The sequence below is a fragment of the Paralichthys olivaceus genome, chromosome 20, assembly GCF_024713975.1.
Source record: "Paralichthys olivaceus isolate ysfri-2021 chromosome 20, ASM2471397v2, whole genome shotgun sequence".
NCBI classification, from domain to species: domain Eukaryota; kingdom Metazoa; phylum Chordata; class Actinopteri; order Pleuronectiformes; family Paralichthyidae; genus Paralichthys; species Paralichthys olivaceus.
This window is the reverse complement of record NC_091112.1, coordinates 9,151,338-9,177,283: the sequence shown is the minus strand read 5'-3', so window position 1 is coordinate 9,177,283 and position 25,946 is coordinate 9,151,338. Positions and strand designations below refer to the sequence as shown.

At 41.7% G+C, this 25,946-nt stretch overlaps 1 protein-coding gene and 1 non-coding gene across 5 annotated transcripts in view; one reads left to right on the top strand and one right to left on the bottom strand.

The window, feature by feature from the left end:
* The window catches only part of ripor2 (RHO family interacting cell polarization regulator 2), a 54,780-nt gene extending 35,679 nt beyond the window's left edge, over positions 1 to 19,101 (bottom strand). The window contains exon 1 of one of the 4 annotated variants that reach the window (XM_069516651.1): positions 18,947 to 19,101. In XM_069516651.1, coding sequence (XP_069372752.1) covers positions 18,947 to 19,007 — 61 coding nt within the window. In that variant the 5' untranslated portion in view covers positions 19,008 to 19,101. Of the gene's footprint in view, positions 1 to 2,316; positions 2,614 to 14,127; positions 14,467 to 18,942 lie in introns of those variants that run through there. The other 3 variants (XM_069516652.1, XM_069516650.1, XM_069516653.1) reach the window with 3 other exon arrangements.
* A 6,773-nt stretch (positions 19,102 to 25,874) lies between these two features.
* Positions 25,875 to 25,946, top strand: trnat-cgu (transfer RNA threonine (anticodon CGU)). The gene has a single exon. It is a non-coding gene; the product is annotated as a tRNA-Thr (tRNA).

Sequence of the window (25,946 nt, the reverse complement as noted above, 5' to 3'; positions counted from 1 at the left end):
TGGATGTTGGATGATTGATAATATTATCAACTCCAGTTTCTGTGCTGATTATCGTCTGTAATATAATATCCTGCAGTCAGCTGATAAATCACAGGCTGCTCTATTTGTGCCAAACTTTCTCCTGCTCCACTTTTTCCAAATGAGAAATGTGCTGCTTTACTTTGTCTCACATGATCGTAAACTATATTATATCTGGATAAAAAGATCTGTTTGGATGAAACAAGAGATTTGAAAACATCAGCTTCTTTAATCCTGGAGAATTGAGAGTTTAACAGCTCATAGACAAAATGCTTAACTTAAAAAAAATGTAAATGAATAGACTGTCACTCAGTAGATTGCATACCTCCTCCAAGGTCCAACAGTCCCTGCACATTCTATAAGCCACCGAATCTAACACACTGAGACATAGAAGTCCTTGAAACATGTTTTTTCATGAAGATCCATTAACAATTCCCTGTGAAAAAAAAAATTAAGGGCCTTGGCCTATGTCCCATCCTTCCACCAAGTTTCAAGAAAATCTGTTCAGTAGTTTTTGTGCAATCCTGCTGAGAAGATACTCACTAACTAACAAACCTACGTCAGAGGCAAGATATAAACTCCTTAGTGGTCAAATCAGTTCAGGTGATGCTGACATTAATTTAAAAATAATCACATCCACTTTGCATCAGCACTGTAGTGTGTTGTGTTTTCGTAGCTTTGGGGGAAAACCCAACAAAACAAGATCAAGCCTCTGAATTTCCTCCAAACCACACAGTCATAATTCCTGTAATGAGTCTTTGGAGAGAGAAAGAGGAGGAAATGAGAGAGTGTGTGTGTGTGTGTGTGTGTGTGTGTGTGTGTGTGTGTGTGTACTTGTCTCTGCTTGTGTGAGACAGAGAAAGTGAAAGACTCAGAAGGAGAAAAGAGTGTGGGAGCAGATGCAGGGAATGAAAAGCCGGCTCTGGGTAAAGTGGAGAGCAGGTGACGGGGAGCTTGTGTGTGAGAGTCTGGGAACAGACGCTGGTCTTGCATCCTTACAGCCCGTCTCTGCTTGGCACAGGCCACGTTACCTCCTCATCCCCAGCCCCCCTCAAACATCTTAACCACGGCCCAAACAGGCTGGCAGCGAAGCAAAGCACTTCCACTTAACCATATCAAAGTCAGGCTGGCGCAGAACTGAAAGAGCATTTTGCCCTGAATTAAAAAAATCCTTTTTTTTCATTTCTCCCCCTTCTGAAACAGCATGAGCAGCCGGGAGGAAAGCCGCACTGCAAGCTGCATATTTATTTGTTGTTTTTGTTTTTATTTTGAAAGTGCTGTGGAATTGGCAGAGAATTAAGGGCCTGATTTCTGGGGAGACTTGTTTTAGATGGAGGACATGCAGCTGAAGAGAGAACGTGGAGCTTGTTTGGCAGAGTTTTAAAAAGGAGGAGATCTCAAATCATCACTATTCTCCAGGTACGTTTTTTAAAGTCATCTGCTGACCATCTGGCAAGTGGAAATATGTCCTGTCAAGGCTGTTCACTTCAGACTCTTTCATTTCAATGCTTCTATGTTTATCTGCTCTGGTTCAGCTGGCACATCCACTGACCACAGCACAATACATGACATGGGGGGGGGGGGGGGGGGGAGAGAAACCTGATGCCCTTTGACCCCATCAACAAACCTGGAAGGTTTTTAAATCACTGGCCTAGTTCTCTTACTTTCCACAAACATGCAGCATCACAAGTGCGTGTGTCTCAACAGGGAAGTACACGCACACATGCAGGGATGCACACACACGTACACACTGACAGGAGCTGCACAATAACATTTTCTCCCATTCAAGCTTGCATCACGTGTCTCCTGCAAAGACAGAAACGACTTGAATGGCAGAGATTGCTCACAGCACATCATCAATCAGGAGGACGCACTCAAACACAGCTCATGTGGAGTGAGTTTTAAATATTTCATCTCTATAAATCATAGTTTTGTTGCAGCTTTTGAGCTCAACCACTATATTCTTAGGACACGAAATTATGCAAAGATCATCCTCATGCAACTTATGCAGTTTAACGCGTCATCCTCTGCGATCTATGACATTTATGACATAAAAACTCAACTGTAAAGTCGAATTTTTGGTGTTTTTGTGGGTTTATCCTTCATTCAGTTGCATCCTCGGTGAAATCAGTTCACGCATGGCTCAGATCCACTAACCCACTGCCCCGGAGAACAAGCTTTTTTCTCCCCTACAGCCTGGACACATGAGTCCCTCCCTGGATGGAGCGCACCACAGTCTCCACACCTCACCAGCTTGTTTTCATATTGTTCAGCTCACCGGGCCTGGTTTTAACTCACCTCTCCAAAACTTCACTCCAGCGTCTCCTCAGCGGCGCCTCAGCCCTTCTACCTGCGCCTCTCCATCCGTGCGTAAAAGGGGGAAAGTGCGCTATGGGTGCAGATTTCTCGCGGCTCTTCGATGTGCAAATATAAAAAACACAGAAACTCTCAGTCCGGGAGAGGATGAACCGACCGCCCTACTCGTCGTTAGTTCCCTGCTCTGAGCCTCCGGGCAGCGGGTCGTCAAACAGACACTGGCTCCACTCTCACTGCCTCCGGTTTGTGTTTGCTGCGCTCCTCCCGAACAATGGCGAGCCAATGGATTCACAGGGGGGGCGGGGTCCCTCTGTTTTGTTACACCCCCACCACTCCGATCCTCAACTCTGCCTTGTGTGAGTGGTGGGTTTGCGTGTGCACGTCGATGTCCGTGAACGAGCCCTGAGAACATGAATTAAGCTTGTGGAGTGTGTCCTGTCTCTTTGTCTCTCAAAAAAAAAAAAAAAACAGTCACATAAGCTATATACTTGCAAAACTAACTACACCGAATGTGTTTTTCTTTTCGATAAACTTAAAACAAATAGAAGTAAAACAAGTATCTTAGGTTTGCACAGTCTGAAATACAACTGTTCCCTTATGAAACCACAACCATTCAAATTTTTGTTTTTGAATTTGAATACATTTTACGCACGGATAACCATCAGTCCCCTTAACATGCCTGACTTTTTTTCATAAAAATCCAGAAAATGACTATTTTAGGAAATCAGTGAAAGTGTTGCAAAACACTCAATCACTCACAATGTTATAGAAATTGACAAAAACCTTCCTGGATCTGACAAACAACAATGAAAACATAATGTCTTGGGCGAATGTGTGTGACTGTGAATAGTAGAAGGCGACACTAACCCTCAATTTGAGTAGAAAAAATACTGAAAATACAGATATGACATGACCTCAGTCTCCACAGCTCACACATACATGCAGTGTAGGTTGTGCTGCTCCTGGTATTAGCTGGTTTTTCTCTGCTCTACAAGTTCAGCCTGGGAGGTGAATCCACGTCTGAGCACCAGATTTAAACAGCTGTCACCTCATGTCTCTAAAATGTGTCTCTGTATGTGGAGGACAGTGGGGCAATTTTAACGGTTGAGAACTAACACATTAATACACAAATATTCAGCTTTGTGGGTTTTATTTACCGCTTTTTCATTCACTTGGACAATAAACCCAACTTTTAAATTGAGTTGAACTTTGACCACTGAGCATAGTTTGGTTCATGTATTGACAGGATGTGAAAACGATGGCGTGATTATGCGCCTTAACAACAACAGTGACTTTTTCCAATCCGTTCGCCACAAGCGGGTTTACAGCGATTGCTTTTCCCTGGAAGGAAGCGGCAAACAAATTGAATGATATGCGAGGGGAACCATGAAAAAGACAAACGCCTCCATCTTTAGAGCACCAAACCTCTGGAAACACACAGGTGCTGCTCTCAGAGCGCTGCGGGAGAACACATTTCTGCAGGGCGACTTATGAAGAGTGGCTCGTCTTGAAGTGCCCCTGCCAGCATAATTGGCCTCCATAAGTGGATATGCTGTTCCGCTGAGTCCATACAAATCCAATTCAGCTCGGCCTTCCACGAAGCAAAGGGAGCAGAAAATGGCTTGTCCCTTTTAATCCATCAGTTTGGTATTAGTAGAGGAAAGGATTTCATAATGACTCATTGATATGATTAGTCTTAAAGTGAACGTTTTTCATGCAGTCACCCTTGGCTCTAGTGGCTGCATAACATGGATAATCAGGCCTTTGTGGTCTCAATTCTAAAAGAAATCATTTTCAGAGAAAAGGTGAAAAAAGGAGCATACTCATACTTCACCAAAAAATACCAATACGTAACAGCAACACCTACAGTAAGTGGGAAGAAATGGCTTTAGTTCTATCGGGAGACACAAGAGGTGAAAGGATGGAAAGAGAAAGAACAAGAAAGAACAACAGTTTAACCAGTGTTGTAAAATCTTGCAATGTAAAAGAAAGTGAAACAAAAATTCCTGGATCCACACAAAAATGTCTTTTGTTCTTCCCTGACCTACACAGCATCCTTCCACCATGTGTCATGGAAATGCATTCTGTTGTTTTAGTGTAATCCTACATACAAACAAACAAACACACCAACCAACAAATAACCGACAGGGATGAAAACATAACATCCTTGCCAGAGGAAAAAAAACAGACACCATATTAGACCTACTGTGTCCTTTCTCTACTTGAGGGTATGATTGGTCCACTCTTGTTCAGTTCTTATTCACAGAGTCAAACTTGAATGTTTTATGATGAAATGAAACATTCAGTGAACTCTGTAGGCTTTACATAAGCCCCTCAGCTAACTTTAACACACACACACACACTTACATGCACATCCACACACACTCCTCTTTCTTCCTGCTAGACTCTCAGCTGCTGAACAGCTCAGCCTGTAATTATGCCTGTCATCAACAGCCCCTGACTAGCGGCTATATTTACTGGGGAACCTGCGTTCACATACACACTCCCTGCACACACACACACACACACACACACACACGCGCGTAAAGCAAAGAATATCCACACAGGACCATATAACATGCACACACACACACACACATATGCAGACACATACAACTATCTATAGAAGTTCCCAATCAGAATCACATTGAGATCTCAATAATTTTCTCAGGTATAATTTCACCCTGGCTCGCCCACTGTGTCCTGAAAGACACTCTATATTTTTATTGACCTCCCCCTTTCTCACTCACCTGTTTACAGTTCAAAGAAATCCCCAATGAGATGAAAGGAAAAGTGACTTTCATGTAAGTCAATAAATGTTTTTATTAAAATATTTCTTACACCAATTTGACACCCTTTCTTAAGATACTATGAATAAAACTTTTGCCACATGTCAGAGATGATTTTTAGAAAGAAGTTATGAATGAAACCACCTCCCAGCAGTGCTGCACTACCTCCTGCTCCACATGCAGTGCTGCATTGAAACTACCTCTGTTGTTCGCTCGATCTTAAATTCATATCGTAGCTTTTACAGAATCTCTTTCATTCAAACTCTTTATTTTTTTTTTACTCCTTCTCTCTTTTTCATTCTCGCTCTACATTTTTCCTCTCTGCGTGGCTGTCAACGTCTGACCACTAAACCAGGATGAGTCAGACAGGCCACATGACTGGAGGGCAGGAGGGTCAGGGCTAAGGGATGTAAAGGCACAGCTGACGATGTGTGCGCCTGTGTGTGAATGTGTATGGGGGGGGGGGGGGGGGGGGGGGGGTCAGATTACCAGCCCTGTTTAGGTTGCCTCATTGTTGATGACAAACCTGAATCCAAGAGAAAACTCACCTCACAGCAGTGACACATAAAGAAGCACTTTGTGAACACTCACATATTCAAGTGTGGAGGTGTGTTGACTGTATTCCTTCTTAAATGATGATAAAAGCTTCAATATGTCTGTTTGAATTTGCACATTGTCTCTGACTCAGAGGTGAACCAATTACAGGCTGTGCACGCCTCTGTGCTGTAGCTGTGCTTTGGTCCGTAATGACAGGTTGCTAGTTGCAGGGAGAGAGGAGCTTTTTACGCACATCATAGACCTGCAGACTGCAGGTGGCAAATGCTAATATATCATTTCACTCTTCATTGCACACAGGAACTTCAAAACGCAAGGATAGGTAGTATGGGGTATAAATATTTCAAGTATATTGCCTCTAAGCTTCTCTAAAATTGGTTTCTTGCTAGAGTGATGGATTAAAGCTGCACTAATCAATATCCTATAAACATAATCTATGAAATATTAAGACCTCCCTACTTTGGAAGCAGATATTTTTCTAAAAGAGTTGGCGTAAACCCAAACTGAGCAAACTGGAGTGGATAATGGGTTTACATGTTTACAGAAATCAGCAACTGTTTGCTAACGCGTTGGTCAGAGCAACTTCATATGAGGAACCTGATACATCAGTTTGTCGTTCAGAACAATGCAGCTTTCAATTCCTGCCTTATTTTGCAATTAAGTGGATATAGTTCTGCTACGGATGATTTGTCAAATTTGTAATTTGAAACCTTTGCTGTGATGGAGTATGTGATGAGGTTTAGTGTAACTTAATTTAAGTATAGTTCTTGTACATAGTTATTTATATCATATCCTAATTTGTCCATCAGCCTCACTACAGCTCAGAGAGAAACGTGGTCCTTTTTCATTCCACTACACTTACTTTGTTGTAGCTGTAGTTTCTGGTTACTTGCAGATTGAAGTGTTCAAAACATATAAATTATGATGAAGATACTAACACTGCAGTACTACAGTAACATGCAGCCTTCAGAGTAATAATATATATAAGAAAAGAAACCAATTTTCTGCAAGACAATGTTTTTACCTTTTAAAGCTTAAATTATGCATTGTTGATAATAATACTTCTTCTAGGGATGATTTGAAATGCCTTGTTTCTTACAAACTAAATCAATCAAGAGTAATACACTTGTAACCTGCTGCATGGTAAACTCATCTCTACCCTTCCACCAGATTACCTCTCTATGAAGAGTCATGGGTGGTCTGTTACGTTCCTTGTTCTGAACAGGATGACCTCATTGTGAGAGAGTTTCTAAACCACTCAGTGTAAACCTTGCACGCCCACAGACTGTCATGGTAACAACGCGGGAACTGTAAAGGAAAGATTAGCAGTACTGCCATCGTAGACACGAGCCACATGTAAACATCTGTGACCAAAAAACGGAGACGTGTTTACATTTAAGGCTGAAACATGTCTGCAAAGAAAGAAGTAAAGATATAAAGATTTCTTCTCTTGCGTCACCTGGATTACTGAATGTTGCACCATTAAAAATTCACCTCTTCCCCCTTTTCTCTTCCCTCCTGTTCTTTCTCTCTTTTTCAGTGAAAGCGGCAGAAAATAATAATAGTTGAAGTCTTTTTGGCTGAAGTAGGTCAGTGGAGCCAACTGTCAGGAGCAGGAAAGAGAGATGCGGAGCAGCCAGCTACCGTAGGTCCCCTCAGGTCAGAGCTATTCCCAACACAGAGAGGCACAAACTACATTACGCTGTGTGTGCTGCACCGCTGTGGACAGAGACGTCATCTGTGGTCAGACAGCAGAGGTGAATGTGTGGGTGGACTGTCAGTGTATTAATGTGCAAGATGCAAGATAACACTTGTGTGTGTGAGGGGTTAAGAGGGGGATGTGTCATTGCATGTGTTTGTATGTGTGGGTTTTATAGCAGGGCAAATGGATTAAGTCAGTTTCCGATCATTCTCCGAGATCTGGCAGTGACCTCTTTGTCTCTAACACTGTTCATCCTGTCCTACAAGTCCACTGCAGCTCTTATATCAGATGTACACGTCCACTGACAGAGCCCATTTCTGACTGACAGAGAGATGAGGGGCGAGCTACTGTATCTGTGTCGCGTAAAAGTTGAGCTCAAGTTGACAGACAGCTATAAACATTGACTAAATTATTGCCAAGCCAGACCACCACACTGCTGCTCTGAAGGGTTCAGCTGCAGGGAGAGCTGTTTAAGAGCTTGGTATAATCACTGCACATATTTGAACTGCAGCTCGTAAACTGAAAAAAGCAAAGTTGTGTTCAGTGATGAAAGGATTTTCACCTGGGAAATACCCTTGGATGAAACTGTATGTTAAACCTCAGTGTTGGTGAGCTGTTTGATCTAGAAGTTGTTATTAAGGAGAGTAAATATCAAACCAAGAGAGAGGTTTCCCTCAAACGCTCTGAGCAAATAAGCTTGGTGGCCAAAAAACAAATGAATATAATAAGTAATTTATATATATCATTACTGAATAATACTAACTAAGAAATGTATCCTCAATAAGCGGACTTAATGAGCAAATGTCTCTGCCAGTAAAGGCCTTATTCCTGCAAACATGTTGCTAACAGCAATATTTAATAAAAACCAATCGCCTAAACAGAAAGTCAACATGAGCATCACATACTGTGAGATAACTGCCTATATTAAATCTCTATACAAAATCCTTTACAAACCCCGGGCATAACTTATTTGTACATGCATACATACAAAAATGCCATTTAGTCTAATATTATTGATATCACATTTTGTAATTTGAGATCAGGTATCGTGTATTCTTTTTTAAAATGCATTTTTAAATTTCAAAAATGTAATGAACAATAAGTGAAAGGTTAGACAGTCTTTTACACTTCAGTCTAAAGAAGTCATATGCTAACTATCTATGTTATTATATGATAAGTGTTTTAGTCAGTTTGAGAAACATCCACTTCAACTGGAAAATGCTTCAAACCTTGGATCAAGTTTCATCACTATTATTAAAGGTGCCTGAAAAGCTGGCAACATGACAATACAAGGTTTTTAACCCAAATGATGCCTTTAATACATTTAGATCTAATTAAACAGTTTTCTCGTACACCTGCAGTAGCCCATATGTAAACATGTAAAGTCGTCACATGATTCTCTGTGCAGATAAATAATTTCCCTCCCAGCTTTCCAGTCGGTAAAGCAGGACTGTTATCATGAGCCTCAGTGGGCACCATGTCGGCTCAGACGAGGATACAGTTTCCTGGGGTTTGCCGCACAAGACATGTACAGACAAGAGACTGGGAGAGAAATTGAGACTGAGAGGATTTGTGAAATCTGACCTGGCTTCTAATCTTGCAGCCTTTTCCTTCTTTCCTATCTCAGGCTAATGCCCTGTTTGAGGGTGCGTGGTGCGGGTATATGTCCCTGTTTCACCCTCCAGGCAAGAGTTGAAAGCTTGTACCGTAGAATTGAGACAGACATCAGCATGATAATATAATGAAATCTCCCCAGAGCTCATATTTGAGTGAGTGATTTGATTAAAACGTACTCAAAGTGAAATGGAGATGTAACCGTGTGGCTGCAGCGTTCAAACACCCACATTACTCCTCTCCTTTTAGCCAGCATGAGCATTTTAGGATAGGATTGGTGTTAATTGAATCGTGCTCTAACCAGTCAGATGTCAGTTAAGTTTCCATTTAATGGGTAATTGGTCACCAAACATGTAATATACAGCTCATATATCTCTCAGTATCAATTCTGGTGAGCTAGAAAACAAATGCTGTGTGTTTACATTTACTTTTAACAAATTTAACATCTGTAATGTTACTTACCATCACTGAAATGAGCCGTTAATGCAAAAACCTGGTGAGTAATTAGCCACAGTTACCAGATAGGCTGATAGGCAGTTTTAACATAGATAACTTTTCTTGATATTATTTCTTGCAAGAAAAGTTCCTGTTCAAAATGTGGTGTCACGTGTCTCCTTTAACATAAGCCTACACCCTGTGTCAGGACTTTACATATTCAGGTGTATTTGCTCTCTCTTTAACATCTCTGGTGTTGTTAAGCTGAGAACATTAAAGAAAAGCTGAGCGGCAAAGTCTGGAGTGACACCTTAAATAGCGCTGAGGTGAAAACACCACATCAAAGCTTTAATCACATTCAGGTAAAGCGTGGGCACAAAACCTCTCTTTAGGAATTATTCAAACATTCACCTAAACGTGGTCTCAATGGCTTAAAACGTTCTCAAAATCAGTGGAAAGATCTGAACAGAAACTCCCATAAAATCTAAGTGATTGACATGTCAGTGCACCGCAGTAAGTGTTCAAAAAGCCACCAAAAAAAACAAACAATAGCTGTTGAGCCCAGCAATTAGTGGTTTTGTCATGTAATTGTCAGTCAGGGGTGGAGTTGAAACGCATCCTATTGCTCAAGGGACAGGAACAATATGAGACATTCCTGCATGAGAGCAGATAAACACCAACTCTTAGTGGATGACAGGGATTTAGTCCAGTTTAACACATGATAATGCAAAGCAGGGACATGTAGCGCATCTATAAGTCTCTCAAGGCCAACCTGTCAATGAAAGAGTTATTTTCATTCCTGAGTCTGAATATAATTCAAGGTGCTGCATGGAATTCTGATAGAATAAATGACCGAGGCATTTCCTGGAGCTCCTCGCTTGTAACTCAAAGCAGCTCTTTATGCTTTCTGACCTGACCCATTAAGTCAAACACTGGTTTATTTGGACACCAAACACAGAGCGTTCATTCTGAGCACGGCACCATCAATCTCATTTTCAACTGTATTTTTACTGTCATTAAAGCCTCACTGCTGCAGTTCTCCTCTGAGGCACACTAGTATCTTGTACTTTGCTTAGCACGCTGCTTGCTTTTTCTCTGCCGACCACATCAGTAAACTACCAGACAAAAATCAGGCTCTTTGATTTACTCATGAGGGGGAAGAGGGAGTTAAAGAAGCCATTGTGTTTATTTTGGTCTGCTTTTCCATTTCATTTGGTTCAGCCATTTATCTTTCTCTGGAATCTTTGAGATTGTGTGCATGTGTGGTAAAATGTGATAACAAGGGAAGAAAGCAGAGTTTTGTTTGTGCTAATGTGTGTAAAACTACTTGAGGGCCTTTGACTGTGGATTCTGTGTGTAAAACCATTCAGGTGAGGAGGAGGGGGTTCGTGCAGAAGTTGTATGGCAGTGACTTATGGGTAATCATCAGGGGTAAGCTGAGACCTACAAGGAGCTGAGACCCTCAGTCGATACAAAAGATATATGTTGCAAATAGCTTGTCAATATCCATAAAATGCAATGAACAATTAGTGTCAAACATCTCAATTCAATCAATGTTTTGTGATTTTCATATGTTCACCTTCTCCTATACAACTGGACTCAAAGTCTATAACCTCTAAGCTTGTGAAAATCTTCATGTAAGTCAAAGCTGCGTGGTGAGCCCAGTGACCTTAAAAGACAAAATGCTCATCTGCATCAAAGCATCCTTAAACAGACATTTGACCCAAATAACTAAAGCAAACAGCCTCATTCCTAATCTCACCCTCTTAACCTTGTTTGGTTCTCCAACAGGCAAAAATAGCTTTCAATGGGCACAAAACCACTATACAGTACCTATATGAACTGCTAAAAAAATGTGAGCTGTGGTTCAAAAGAACGGAACCAGGCAACCTTCTTCCAGGATAAACTCCTAATTTATTCTGCAATATAAAACAACATAAAGACATAAAACTCAGTGAGTCACCTGATAAGGCTGCTAAGGATGTGAGATGTGAGCAGAAACAGCCCAGCATGTCTTATCGCAGCTGAGCATGCGCCACAAATTCTATCCCATTAAAACCTATTGTCACTGTGAATGCAGAGCTGACAGCTAATGCGTCTGCTCCCTTTAACTCTGAGGTCAGGCCACATGAAGGTTACACTTATTGAAATATAAAGTGTGGTTATTGTTTCGTGGCCTCTAGCTTTTATCTTTTCACTTAATATTTTATTCTGTGCGTTTCATAGCTATTTTTACACGGACTCAGCACAAACAAAAAAACATTGTTGCATGAAATAACATCTTAGCATTAAAAGAAATGGTCAGTGGTCAGTCCAAAATTTCGGTCCAGATTAAAGTATCTCAACAACTATTAGATTGATCTGCATGAGATATAGTACGAGATCCACGTGCCACTCAGGAGGGATTGTGATACATTTGGTTGTCTCACTTGCATCTAGCACCACCATGAGGCCAAAACTTTAATTTGTGCGATATTTTGGTTCATGCCTAAATCCTAGAAACTAGCATATAGTAGCAAGCCAACAGGCTACACTAAGATGGTGAACATGGTGAATGTCATATCTACCAAACAACAGCATGGTAGCATTGTCATTATGAACATAATAGGATGCTGATGTTAGCGTTAACTCAGTGCTAGTCTTTAACATGCTGACTGACCCCCTAAATGACCTTGTTACAGGTCACATGTGAAGAAATTGTCGTCCAGTTTAAGATCTTTCAACCTAATGTTTAATTTCAATGTCTACTTTTGAATCTAACTGTATTCTTTACTTCAAACTGAATCAATTCAACATTAAAATCTAATCTTGTGGATAGAGCAGCTCAAAGATTTGCAGATCAAATAATTATGATGATTTAAAAAGTAAATAGGCCAGTGGTTGTTAATTTGCATGCAGCACCAATAAGAATGAAACCCTTAAATATCCAACACAGAATCCAAAGAGCTAATTACAACATAAAATATAAGAGATCCATATTCTGCAACCTTCAGCTGTGTCTATGAATAAACACGCTGTTGCCTGCCGGCCAGCCTATGCATGCATCCGTGCCCTGTGATTGGCTGGTTTATTGCAGAGAATCATCTGGCTGTGTATCTCCAGGATGTGTTGTTTCGAACATCATGTCTTAGTCAGAAGTGGGTCAGTAGAGGCATTAACATACATTACACACCAAATGATGCAATATGAGGGAATATCCTCCCGAGCTGTCCACTCGTCATGTGAGGAGCTTCTGCAGAGCACTGAAAGCCTGTGTGAGCTCAGATATTTACTATATCTTAAACTGTATGAATACCACTGTGGTGTATAAGTTCAATGAATAATTAGATATCTATTTTTAGACAGTAATGAATAATAAGAAACCACGACATTTCAGGAATAATGTATAATGTTTATGCCATTTTAGGACGGGTTATGGACTATTTCTTGGGGACAACATCTTTTCAGTTATTTTTTACACTTATGTTATTCTACAGATTAAACAAAAAAAAATTAACAGTAATTTGTGAGCTTTAGAGGAGCTGTTAAGTTACTGTCAGACAGAGCGAGCAGTTTCCTCCTATTACCAGTGTTTATGCTCATCCAAGCTACTGGCTGAAGTTTGTATCCTACAGGTATGAGAGTTGTGTTGATCTTCTTATTTAACTCTACTGCCAGACAGCAGATGAGTATATTACCCAAAATGGAAGGACCCAGCCTCCCCCCTTTCCGCATGTGAAAGTGTCTTCAGGCGAGATTCTGAACATCAAATTGCCAAGGATGGCTGTGCTGACAGTGTATGAGACACGTGATAGCAAAAGTGCTGCACATGGTTGCACTGTATGAATGTGCGTGAATGAGAAAAGCGCTATATAAATACATAACATTTACCATTAAACAAAATGTCAAACTATTTCTGTGAATTGAGGGACCTTTAGACATAAATGACACAGAAGGACAAGTGCTGAGCCACGAAGCATCATAGTGCAATCCTTGTCAGAGACAAAAAATAAAAAGATATTGAAAATGTACCCTTTTTCCACCTGTTTTCTTCTACCTGTAAATAATCATTATCAAAGTCCTGCTGACTGATGGTTCTACTGCTCATCATTTCTCTTGGGTCCAACTGACCACATAGTTAGGATTACTGCTGGTCTTTAAAATAACAAACACTCATGCACTAAGTACATGTTGAAAAGGTTTTATTGTGGCGCATAATGCTTGGTTAAAAACATGTGCCTGTTATACAAGAACGCCTACACTGCAGAGGGCATGGCTTCTCTCAGTTTCTAAAAAGGGTAAAAGTTAAAAAACTGATACACAAACTGTGCACGTGCAGAGCTGCTGCAAAAAGGGGAACTGGAGACAGAAGACATGAAGATCTCATCGTAAGGATTCGTCACACTGACTATAGAAGCATACATTTCTATCTTACTCTACAATAGGTTGAATCATTTATTGGTGTTTTTTCTTTCTCATCTGTGTGAATCAGAGCCAACTCAAATATGCAGCAAATAAGCCCACCTACACAGCTGAACAGATCCCTCTAGGTTACACAACCATCACTTTCACTCACTACTCAACCCTGAGCACAAGCACGACTCACGAACCAACCAGTCTGACCGCTCTGTAATCCTCGAGCAGCTGTCTTGGCCCAGCAGCCCACCTGTAAACCCACGCCTGCTCTCACACTCCACAACTGATCCTTGGCGAGCTTACCGTCGTCCTGGAACACATCCTCCGCCTCCTCACGCATCCTCTCATCCAGGTCACCCTCTACAATGTCGGTCATAGCCATCCCTATTCCTCTTCTTCCTCTGGTTCTCTCCCCCTCGTCTCCCTCAGCCGACTAACTGGAGCTTCGGAGAGAGCGACCTGGCTGTAATTGAATCGGTTTGGCCTCTTAGCTCCAGGAGACAGTCCGATCACCAGCAGGCTCCTCGCTCGAGCAGGAGAAGACTGGACTGAGCTGAGCCTCAGCTCCCTGCACCAGGATGTGTGTGAGTGTAAATGTGCCAGAAGAAGAAGTGTGTGTGTGTGTGTGTGTGTGGGTGAGAGAGAGGACTCCCAGCCACTTTCATTAAGTTTCAGCAGCAGTGCAGATTTCATAACATCCTGTGTAAAGCTGAAGTGAGACTGTGCTGTTTCGAGAGCACTTGTATGAGTAAGTGTCCGCATGTGTGTGTACAGTACGGGGAGGGTCATTATGTGAGTGTACGTGTGTTTCTGCTTGTGTGTGCATGTCCATAACACACAGCATGGTAATGAGTCAGCTTGAGCACCTGGTGATTAACAATAATTAAATTTTGTATTTTTAGTCAGCAAGGACAAGCAAAAAGGGTGTGAAAATGTGTGTGTGTGTGTGTGTGTGTGTGTGTGTGTGTGTGTGTGTGTGTGTGTTTACGTGTATGTGGGATGAGGGATGTGAGCTTGGCTCTACTTGTCATTCCTTCACAGCTCACTAGGAATCATGGGACCACACTGATTGCTCCCTCTATTTTTTCCACTTGGCCCACATCAAGGAGGCCTCGGTGTCACTGATAACGTCTGATGTCTCCATGGTGCTGCTCAGGATGCAGTTAATAAACACACAATCCTACCTACAACATAGTTTTTGCCTCAGATACATATGGTTATTATTAGGTTCATTTAACTACATACATATATTAATCCTATTTTACATTATTTTATACATTTCTATATTTTTGTGCTTTTAAAGTCCAAACAAATATGGGCTCAAGAGATAGAGGGGGACACCATGAAATAGTTTCCATCCAGCTTTCTAAGATGTATGTGCCAACCTCAGGAGGCCCACTTATTACTCTCTCTCAAGCATTCGTGTCCAGTCCTGAATCACTACCAAGTTAGAAAAAGATAAATAATAGAAAAAAATTCAAATAAAAGCAGAAAGACAGATTTGTTCTTCCTCCTTTTTACACCATGCCTCCATTTGTCTTCTCTGTGCACTTTCTCTGACTCACATCCCATTTAGACAAACCAATTCTCAACCAAAATAGAAACTAGGCCTTAAGTCAATTCATTATCACTTTTCCCTCAGACTTCCTCTCCCCAGCCGTCGTCTCCCTTTAAGGCTGCAGCTCAAGGGAGTGAACTGGAAGACAAACTCATTTTCACTGCGGCTCGTCCAGACAATGCAGATACATCACATTTATCGAGAGGTGGGATGTGGCTCTGAAAACGCACGAAGAACATTTACTCTGGATTGAAATGTGTTTTGAGCAGTTTAACAGCTGTTATGAAGTGATTCCTCTACGTCATTGCAGAGTGTGGGGTGAGAAACTGATTATGGTTAGGTGTTTGGTTATATTGGTTTGACAGAGAGTGTGCATGGTATTTTCGGTCAGTCTAAAGCGGAGAACCAAAGCTGTGACTACATTGTTCCTCTCCAAACACAGGCACACACACAGCATACAAAGGAAAAAGTGTAATAGCTTTCAGGTGAGGCAACCTGCACGACTCAGAAATGTCAGCATATGCATTTCAAGCAACTTGATTGGTTATTGCAACTCCTGCTTAGAGGAAGATTTGAAACAGAAAGAAAGAAACTTAGTTGTTTAAAATACAGAAGAAACAGAAACTCCAGCTTGATCTTAAAAGTGGTGCAGGGGGTTTTGATATGACAGAATCATTAAGGAGAATCATGCAAACTTAATGGATCAGTCTGTTAATCAATAGGTTGACTGATTGAAAACTGATCAATCAAAATCAGTTAATCCTTATTTCTTTATCGTACAAATCACCCAAACTCAATCTCTCAATTTGAGGATGTTTACATTGATATTTTCTGATATTTATCCAAGTCAATTAGAAAATGGCAACAACAGATTAATTGATACAGAAAATAATGATTAATTACAAAACTAATAGAACAAGTCCACTAACTTGAACAACTGTAAAGAATCCTCAAGGTTAACCCAACGACCAATGGAGCGACCTCTGAAATAGTGCCCTAATGGTGGCAGGCGTACCAACCTTGGTCGTCTTAATAATAAACGCCTGACTTCCTGCTTTGCTCCAGTCATAAATACTGTGGCCACTAGAGGTCGCTCAACAAGAAAACTATGGGGGTCTTAATAAGCTATTGCACCAACGAATAATGACAGAATGGATGGAAATATCGTTCAAAATGAACGATTAAGAAAATATAATAAACGTGTTGATCAAAGGGGAGGAGCAACAATAAACAAAGTGGTGCAATAAACTGTACAAAGAACAATTGTGTCAATTGTGTCACATATTTTAGGGAAGTCAATTTTTGCTGTATAATATTTCTCTAACTTGCAAACAGAGCGATTATAAAGATGCTTAGAATTCATATTGGAGCTACTATAAATGATCACAATCTGGTGGTTCACAGCAGACAGCAGGGACATTTTGACTTAGTGATCTGATCCTCGAAACAAGATGCTGTGAGAGAGAGTCACTGGCCACAAGCAAGTAAACACAGAGCACACTGATACAGGCGTGCACAGCCAACTAATGCAGATACGTCCCACTCCCATCTGTTCACTGCTTTCAGTATCACATGCTCTGGTGACTGTATCACGATTTATGTGCAAAGTTACGTTATTCACAGTAAAAATAGACTAGAAGCTGTTATGGAAATGTCTCAAAACAAGTATTTACAGACATTTCTCCAACTTCTCCCTCTCAGCAGCAGCTTCTGACCATGAGCTACTTTACAGAGCCAGAGAACGGGGTCACGTTCAGGCTGCGTTTACCGTGCTGCATTTCAATGACTGGGTACATTGTTGTAGACACTGGAGAAAACCCCCTGCTTTGGGAAATGCAAACGCATGCTGCTGGGATGCTAACACACAATGCCTCGCCCACACTCACACACACGTCAATATAGTAATGCTGCACATTCACACACAATGCCACCAAAGCACAACACATGCAAACCGACACGTACACACACACACACACGTTTGTTACTCCTGCACTGCAAAGAGCAGCACAATCAGACCCGCTCGGTACAATGGTGTTGTTTGAATGGGGTCAAACAAAGGAGCTCTTTGGCATCTGAATCGAGCCAGATGATGAGTATCCCAGGAGGCTGAATAGGCGGCTTCAGCCTCCTACACGCTCGCTCCTCTGGCCCTGACAATATGCATCAGTGTGCCGCCCGCTACTGTAGACGAAAATATCAGTCATTAGCATGGGAGCAGCAACTCATCAGCATCCAGGCTAATTCTATGGTGCTAGCTAATGTGCAAGCGTGCAACCCTTTTGCACGGATGCTGCAGCTACTAAAAACTAGAGAAAGTCCTCAGCATCAGACGATTGAAATTCTGCATTGGAAACTTAATTGTCTTTTTTTTTTAATTGGCTGGAATATACACAGGTATTTAATTAAGTATATTTATCATGCTGAAAAAGAGAGCCTTTTCTATTTCTCTCTAAGGTTTCCAATGCATAATACATGCCAAACCATTGTGCAAAGCCTTTATCAGTTAAGAACTGCAGAATGTATTTGCAGAAACAATCAAACAAGCAGACAAACCTGAATGAAGAGAGGTGAACATAACACTACCGGCATAAGATATTGCTGCTACACAAAAAGCCATTGCATGACTCCTGTGGAAACTGAATTGAGTACAGGGAACTTCTGTAAGTGCATGCTGCTCAGCTCAGAGATATCAGATGACCCAGCTCAAAAAGTTCTTGGTGTCAGTGTGACTTTCTCTGCTAAACCATGACACATGGGTCTGAGGTGATTGGAAACGAAAGTGGACAGAAAAAAATGTCCCTTTTGGAAAACTGTGCAGGGACTAGTCCTCAAGTCAACACACTGGAAGACACATGAAAAAGAAAGGCGAATGAAAGGAGACCTATTTGGACATCGTCTCTCTCCTATCATTCCCCCTGCACACTGCTCCCTCCATCCAGGCCACTGTCTCTTTTCCCCCCTCACTCTAAGAAAGATGACAAAATGGGATGATTGTGAAGGGGTGCCTGGTTACCCTGGTAACAATAATGAGGGCATTGCGTGGTAAATCCAATTTGCCACGGCACTCTGATTCATTGGAGGTGCACGTGTGCAAGCTTGCGTGTGTGTGTGTGCGATGAGCAGAGGCTTCAAGTGTCTGATGGAAGACATCCACAATGTACGGTGACCAACCTCTCACATACTTATGCAAGTAGACACACACACACACACACACACACACACACACACACACACACACACACACACGCACAATGGATTTTGATGCTACTTTCACAAAACCTGGAACAGCACAGAATAATCAAAATAATAAATGGGTAGAATGAATAAAGGTTAAATAAAACAAAGAGCAAACACTGCAAACTGCTGATTGAAATGCTTCATAAATACCCAGAGTCAGAGATATTTAATCAGATAATTGTGCAAACGAGAGTGCACCAGAATGTATGAACCTACAAATCAGCCATGTACAGTTCATACTTCCCAGTCTCTCATTTGCATCCACTGGTAACTGAGCTCCATGCAGCCTGTGATTGTTTGAATAAACAAACTGTTACATATACCTACTGTAAGCATATCGATATCTTTTCATCTTTATATGGTTGTAAGTCCTGACTCTGCGGTGCATTATGTCAAAGGATAATCCAAGCAGTAGCTCCTTGTTGGTGTGAAGTCTCCAACTCCCTCTGTGCTGCCACCAATGTCTATTTTTGAGCTCTGTCCCTGTCACTCCCTGCCGCTATTGTATTTTGTCTTTTTCCATTCCACAATCGGATCCCTTTTCTCTTGCTCATGAACTCTTTGACTTTCTGTCTCCGTCCCCATTGTGCACAGAGGGGATCGGACAATAGCGGCAATACAGCTGCTGCACACCAGCTGTGCACACTGGCACCGCGGTGACGATAGTGCCCATGTTGGGGCCATGTGGTGCCCTGCTGCTCCAGGGTTCACCTGGAGGGAGCTGAAGCACTCATCTGAATGAATCAGACCACGGCCTTATCTGTTCATTTGTCTATATCACACTGATGTACTCAAGACTATGTGGAGGATGAGCTCATAAAAACAGCTTCATTTGACGATTCGTTTTCTAATGCTCTGTCCCATACTGCAAATGTCAAGCTTTTTTTTCAGGAGCTTTTTGCAGTTGCTCAAAAACTGATAAACGAGAAAGTATAATGGATGTAGCCTTTTAAACCATTAGCCTGCCGAGCTAACAAGAATGAACTACTACATTCACTGTGTGAAACCTGTTCTTAATGCTAATGCCAGCAGCTGCCTGATTTGGGTAACCCTTCTCCGCCCCAGCACTTCCTCGTCAAATTTAATCAGTGTTATCATTGATGCTCATTCTCTCTGTACCCTCAAGGGGTCTTTAGCCCCTGGTGCTCCTGCTTTAAGCTTTTCATGTACGAACATGGAAGAGCAGGAAGGTCCCAGATCACATCCCCAAGTAGAACTGAGAGCAATGTCATTATACTGAGAGCAACTTGCAATTTCATAATCATTATAAATAGAATCAGGATGTTTTTGACAAATGACTTAACTGTTTATATCTTCTCCATGGCTCAACTTCAAGTAGCCATCACGTGCATGTTTAAGCCACCAGTCTACAACTTTTATATAAATCATATATATGAAGTGTTGTTGTGTGTTGCCAAACTAAATTGTGGTTTTGTTGTGTTGCGTTGCTCGCACAGAGGCACCAGCCAAACAAATAATGTACATACAAAAGCGTAACCAGCTGTGTAACCTGGAGTGTTCATCTGATGTGGATTTCATTTCCCTAATGTATTGATAACTAGCATGGCACGTTAGCAACAGTAATCAATTGTGGCAGCGAACAGTTAGTAAATCCTTAAAACCTTCATGTCGCAACCATCAAATGTGCCCTGATGAAAAGCAGATTTCTGACTGTTGTTTATCGCTCTACAGCTATAAGCAGATCACAAGTAGGCTACTATATAAGCTAGTGCTATTTTTGACTAAGAGCTATCTTCCTGATGGGGACATCCAGAAACCAGATAAGAAGGATTGCAGCAGGGTGGAGCCGCAAAGCTGTGAAAACCACAGTTTCCTCTCCCACGCCACCCAACACATCGCTGTGTCCTCTAGCTTACATTACAGCCCACACCTGCCGGCTGCGAAATGGGGAAGTCGACTTTCAAAACCAGAGAAACATGGGAAACTGATGCAATGTGCCCTAGATGGACTGTAATTTCCACAGTTATGACCCGTGCTTGTGTTTGAACTGTAAAACTCGTCGTTAGTTGGACTGTGCAACTTAAAAACAAAAATGATTCATTCAGTAGATGAAGTCAGCAGGGACGGGTGGGATGCATTCATAGATTTAAACAAATTATACCAAGTGGACAGGAAGGGAGGATGTCACAACTACTGAGAAACAGGGTGGGGACCTGGAAGACAGGCTGGGCAACAGTGTGTAAAATAACGTTTCATGCACATTTCAGTTGCAATTCTCTAAAAGTACAACAGACATGTCACGGTTAAAGATAGACATTAAAGGGGTCCATTCAAAGTTGAAGGAGGACAATGATAAAACTGGTCTGTGTGTTACACATGCAGCTTTTCTGCCCTGATAGTCAGAGGAACAGGGGAAGTGGGAGCAGAGCTGGAAACTGTAGTGACAGCTCATCATCGTGCATGAGGGAATTTAAAAAAAGAATTACTACAAATCGCTGCATGTGTGTATCTAAGTGTGAGTTTTCCCTGTGTAGCTTTGCATCAAGTCACTGCAGAGTGACGACATCTGGCGTGACTACACATCTGTCCTTCTCCCAGCAGGACTGAGATGTGCCAACCTTACATGCCCTACATACATCTACATTTTTGACTACTGGTTCCTGCTGGATTTCTTATATTTAAAAGCAGCTAACATCACAACCATTCCGAATATTTAATACCAACGGTCACATTAATTGATGGGGCATCATGCTCAGATATTAACAACAAAGAAATATGTTATGTGCTGATGATGATATGGTTTATCAGTAATGCTGGATACCATTTAGACATTAACAGAAATTCACTGAACCTCAACACCAACATAATACATATCTAAATATACCTCATATTGATGTTGTTTTCTACAAAACTATTTCAATTACATGGAGCAATGCAGCAACTAAGTTTGCTTTGCAATTCTAGAACTTGAGGAGGTTGATATCAAAGAAGCAAAGACTGAGATGTTCCGACATTTAAGGTCAAAATTTCTGGATCCATCTCTTCATAAACCACCCTGCGTCAAAACACCCACATCTGCTAAACACCACATCTTTTTGTCTTGTAATTTAACAACTTTATTTCAGAATTTAGAAAGTTCCTCCACAGCCACAGATGACATTATACAACAGTTTTTACAGGACCACTCCCATGTGTGTGTAAAACAGGCCGATTGCCCTTTATAAAAAAAATAAACCAAGCCTCTCCAAGGCACAGCAGCCTTAAATACGTGGATGTATGACTCGGACCAATCTGACCGAGCATAACATGTCAGGATTCTGTAGTTTTTTGGATATGATGCGTGATATGTTTGATATCCATCCATATTGGTCACAGCAAATATATTCAAATCTATTTAAAAATGTTTTACTTTAGCTGAGAGGACAGAGAAACAGAAACTCTCCCCCACCACCAGAGCGCTGAATCGAGGCGTTCATTCTGGTTCATCAGCATTTGAATGTTTCTTGTCATGTGTGAAGCCAGCATGGGTTTAACCAAGGCCAGCATCTCTCTTTCTCTCTCTCTCTCACACACACACACACACACACACACACACACACACACACATGCACACACACACACACACACACACACACACACACACAATTATCTCAGTCTGGCATCCCTCTGTGGGGAATGGACAGTCAATAAAGCCACATCCTGGCCTCCATGAAAACCCAGGAGTTCTACTGAGAAGCACAAAGAAGAAGCTGGCAGCCCGGTCCAAACCCAGTGACATGGGAACCATGAGCTCATGAGCTTGTGCTGCTACACACTCAGACGGTGCCAAATCTTCCCGCTTTGACCCTGAGACTCTGAAACTGGCATTAAGTTTGACTGGTCAGTTTTATGCTATTCAGCAAGAACTTTTCTTTTTTGTGTCTCAATGAAAAGATTGAACTGATGAGATGGTGGGAGGCTTTTTTGTTGTTGTCTATGCTGTGTGTGTGTTGAGTCTTTGACAATAGCATCTCTGAAAACCCAACAGAAACTGAATGAGGGTCTGGCAACAAGACTTTAAATCCTGAGGTGAGAACCTGGACCTCCTTTAAGAGAGGAGAGAGACAAAGCTAATGGATGTCAAGAAAAAAGAAAAAGGACACTGGCTCAAATTCTCTTATCGATACATGCAGTTTCGTCACATGGGCTCTAACAAATTCATGCTGCTGCAGTGAGACATTTGAAATAAATTCTCTTAGGGAAAATGTAACTGCACTATTTTTGTGTCTCGTTTATCGTGAAGTAGCTTTCAACGTGTTTTCTTTTTTCTTTCAAACATTGTGCTTTGTGAGTCATCATGAGCGAGGTGCTCAGAGCACGACAGCTGGACAAGGTCGTCCTTTACTTTCACCGCCTCTGCGTTGTAACATCAACACCAACAGCGTGATCTTTCATCAATTAATTTAACTAGTTCTGTCAAACAGAGAGGTCAGAGGTCAGGCTCGGTTCAAACTTTATCTTACTCAGTGGAAGGATATTGATTCTCAGCCGTCTCGACATCAAGTGCTTTTCCATCATTTTCTATTTCTTTTTCATCATTTTCAATTTTCTATATTTGTATATCAATAAGATCAAAATGGGCCAGGGGAAAAATACTTAGTCCAAAAATTAGGATGCACAGGAGCCATGCAACTCAAACATCATTACAGTGAAGAGAATTAATAGTAGAAGGAGTGATGAAGAGATTGTAACAGATGAAACAAACATGAATGTCATATATGCATCATTTGGGATTTAGCTGGCGCTCTGTTACATTAGTTATGCCTTGTCGCTGCCTCCTCTTCTTCTGCGATGGATTAATGGGTCCTGACAAGACTATTAGCTCCAACAATTAATTATCTCCACGTGCCCAAGTCTAAGTGTTGGTAGCAGTAACAGGAGTGGATGGAAATGTAGATGAATGCACCATGTGTGCTGATTTTCAGAAAGTTTGGTTAAAATAAACATTTTGATGGAAAATTGACTAGTGTTTAATTCAACACATGATGCTGCCCTGACGCCTCATATTACAGCATTGAGTAAACTTGTTTTGTCATTCCAACATAGATATTATAATTTTTTATCAGCTATATAATAAATAATATGATTGTTTGTTTAGTTTAGTTAAAGAATGACTCAAAAAGTTTTGCTTTCAGCTTTCAGAAGTTAGCAACGAGCTGTTGAATGTAGTGGAGTGTTAAACAAATAGAATCAGACACGCACACACGTCAGTACTGGCTGCAGCATAGGTCGTACAACTCCACCTCCTCCATGTTAGCAGACAGGACAGGGACCAACCTAAAAAGTCAGAGTATGTGACAACTTCAAAGATGGGTGGGATGAGGTCTCACGCAAATGTTCAAGTGCTAAACAATAGGTTGAGCATGTATATTGGCGGAGCCTTGATATCGCAAATCCATCCCTCGATCAGTACTGAGCAGACTGTGGCTCCAAATCTGCAAGATGGCAACGTTCATATCTGGGATATTTTGGCTTCATTTCTGAATAGTGGGAGGAAGTGAAGACACGTCATCCATTTTCTGTGTCTCCGAGTCTGAGCAAGTGGACATGTTGGATAAGACTGGAATTAAATGTGATTCAGATGAACCAACAGATTTTTACTGTTGTATTTGTTTTTGTTAGAACAGCACACTTGTAATAGTAGAAGCATCATTTACATGTCCGGGCTTTTAAGTGTTATGATTGAAGGTATTTGTAGATGAAGACGTGCTGTCAAACACAAGTGGAAGTGGAAGCTACAGCAGTAATAAATAAAAGCCTATCGTGGACTCCTTCTTTGGAATATGCAGGCAGCAATTTCTTTTATTCTCCCCTCCCTCTCTCTCTCTCTCTCCCTGTCTTACTCTCTTTCCATTAGTTGTTCTCTGTGTTCATAAGCTGCCCACGCAGGAGCCTTGCTTGTTGAATTTATTGTGTGAAATTACAGAGAAAGGGCCGGCTTGGTTCCTCTATCACATTTGCCCTGAAAACTCGTGAATTGAATTGTTTTCTTGGCGAGGAGGGAGGGACGGGGGAAACGCGTAGATAAGCAGGAGAGAAAAGAAGAGGGAGAGAGAAAGAGAGAGAGAGAAAAGAAGTGTAATAGGAATTAGAAGAAAGGAGAATAAAGAAGGAAAGGAAGTACATTTGAGCGCTGAGGGAGAATCATTTCCCGCTACAGATGACAAGTGGAAAATGAGCCGAGGCAATGTGTAATCTCCTCTGATGTAGTTTTACATCCCAACACTGCCTCCTGCATCAGCAGGGCTGCAGGAGTGAGGAGGCGCGTTGCTATGGAGTGGGAAGATTTTTTAGAGTGAGCACCATTACAAATCTGACTGGAGAGGAGAGGGGAGGAGAGGAGATGAGAGGAAGTGAGAGGAAAGGAGTGGAGAGAGGAAACTATAGGAGAGGAGGCGAGAGGAGATGACAAGAGGAGAGGGAAGAAAAAGAAGCAGAGAAGAGGCAAGAGAAGAGGAGAGGAGAGGATGGAGGAAAAGGCGAGAGGAAACTAGAGGAGAGTGAGAGAGGGCAAGAAGAGAGGAAGAGCGGAGAAAGGAGTGGAGAGGAGGCAAGAGGAGTGGAGAGGAAGCGAGAGAGGAGGGAGGAGGGAAGAGAGATATAATAAGGGGAGTGGGAGATGTGGGGGAGGTCACGGGGCAGGAAGAAGATAAGTTAGAGGAGAGGCTGACACGAGAAAGAGTGAAAGCAATAAAGCAAATGCAGGGAGGGCAGAGGTGAGGGAGGGAGAGAGGTGCAGACAACACCAGAGTGAAGGAGAAGAGAAATGAGCAGGAGTCAGACAGGTCGCAGAAAGTGAACAACACCCTCTGATGAAAGTGGTTCATTTCAATCACCTCCATTAAGGTTGAAGTAATAAAAATACAAATATCATCAAGAGGGAGACACTCTTCATTAACACAGGAGATAAAAGTGAGAACTCAGAAATCAGATGATGATGGAAGATGCTTTGAGTCCCAGCTTGGCCTCAGATGAAAACAGGAAGGATGAATTAAACTCTTGAGGAGGAAGAGAGAATGTCTTCATCACGTTAGCTGGACTTTTTTTTAATGTGCAACTGTGATCTTGCTTCACTTCCCTCTGAGCTCAGAACTCAGAGCATGTTTATGTGCTGTGTGCATTTGTGCTGAGCAGTAAATCATATTATCAAAGTGTGGAGGCCCCCTGCTGGTGGTTACTGGGAACACAAAGGTTTAGTAGCATAGAAATAGACACAACAATGTTGACATTTGTGTTTCAATGAGACTTCAATATGGGCATGGTGGCCAAGTGGTAAGGCGTTGGTCTCGTAAACCAAAAATCATGGGTTCAATCCCCATCCATGCCT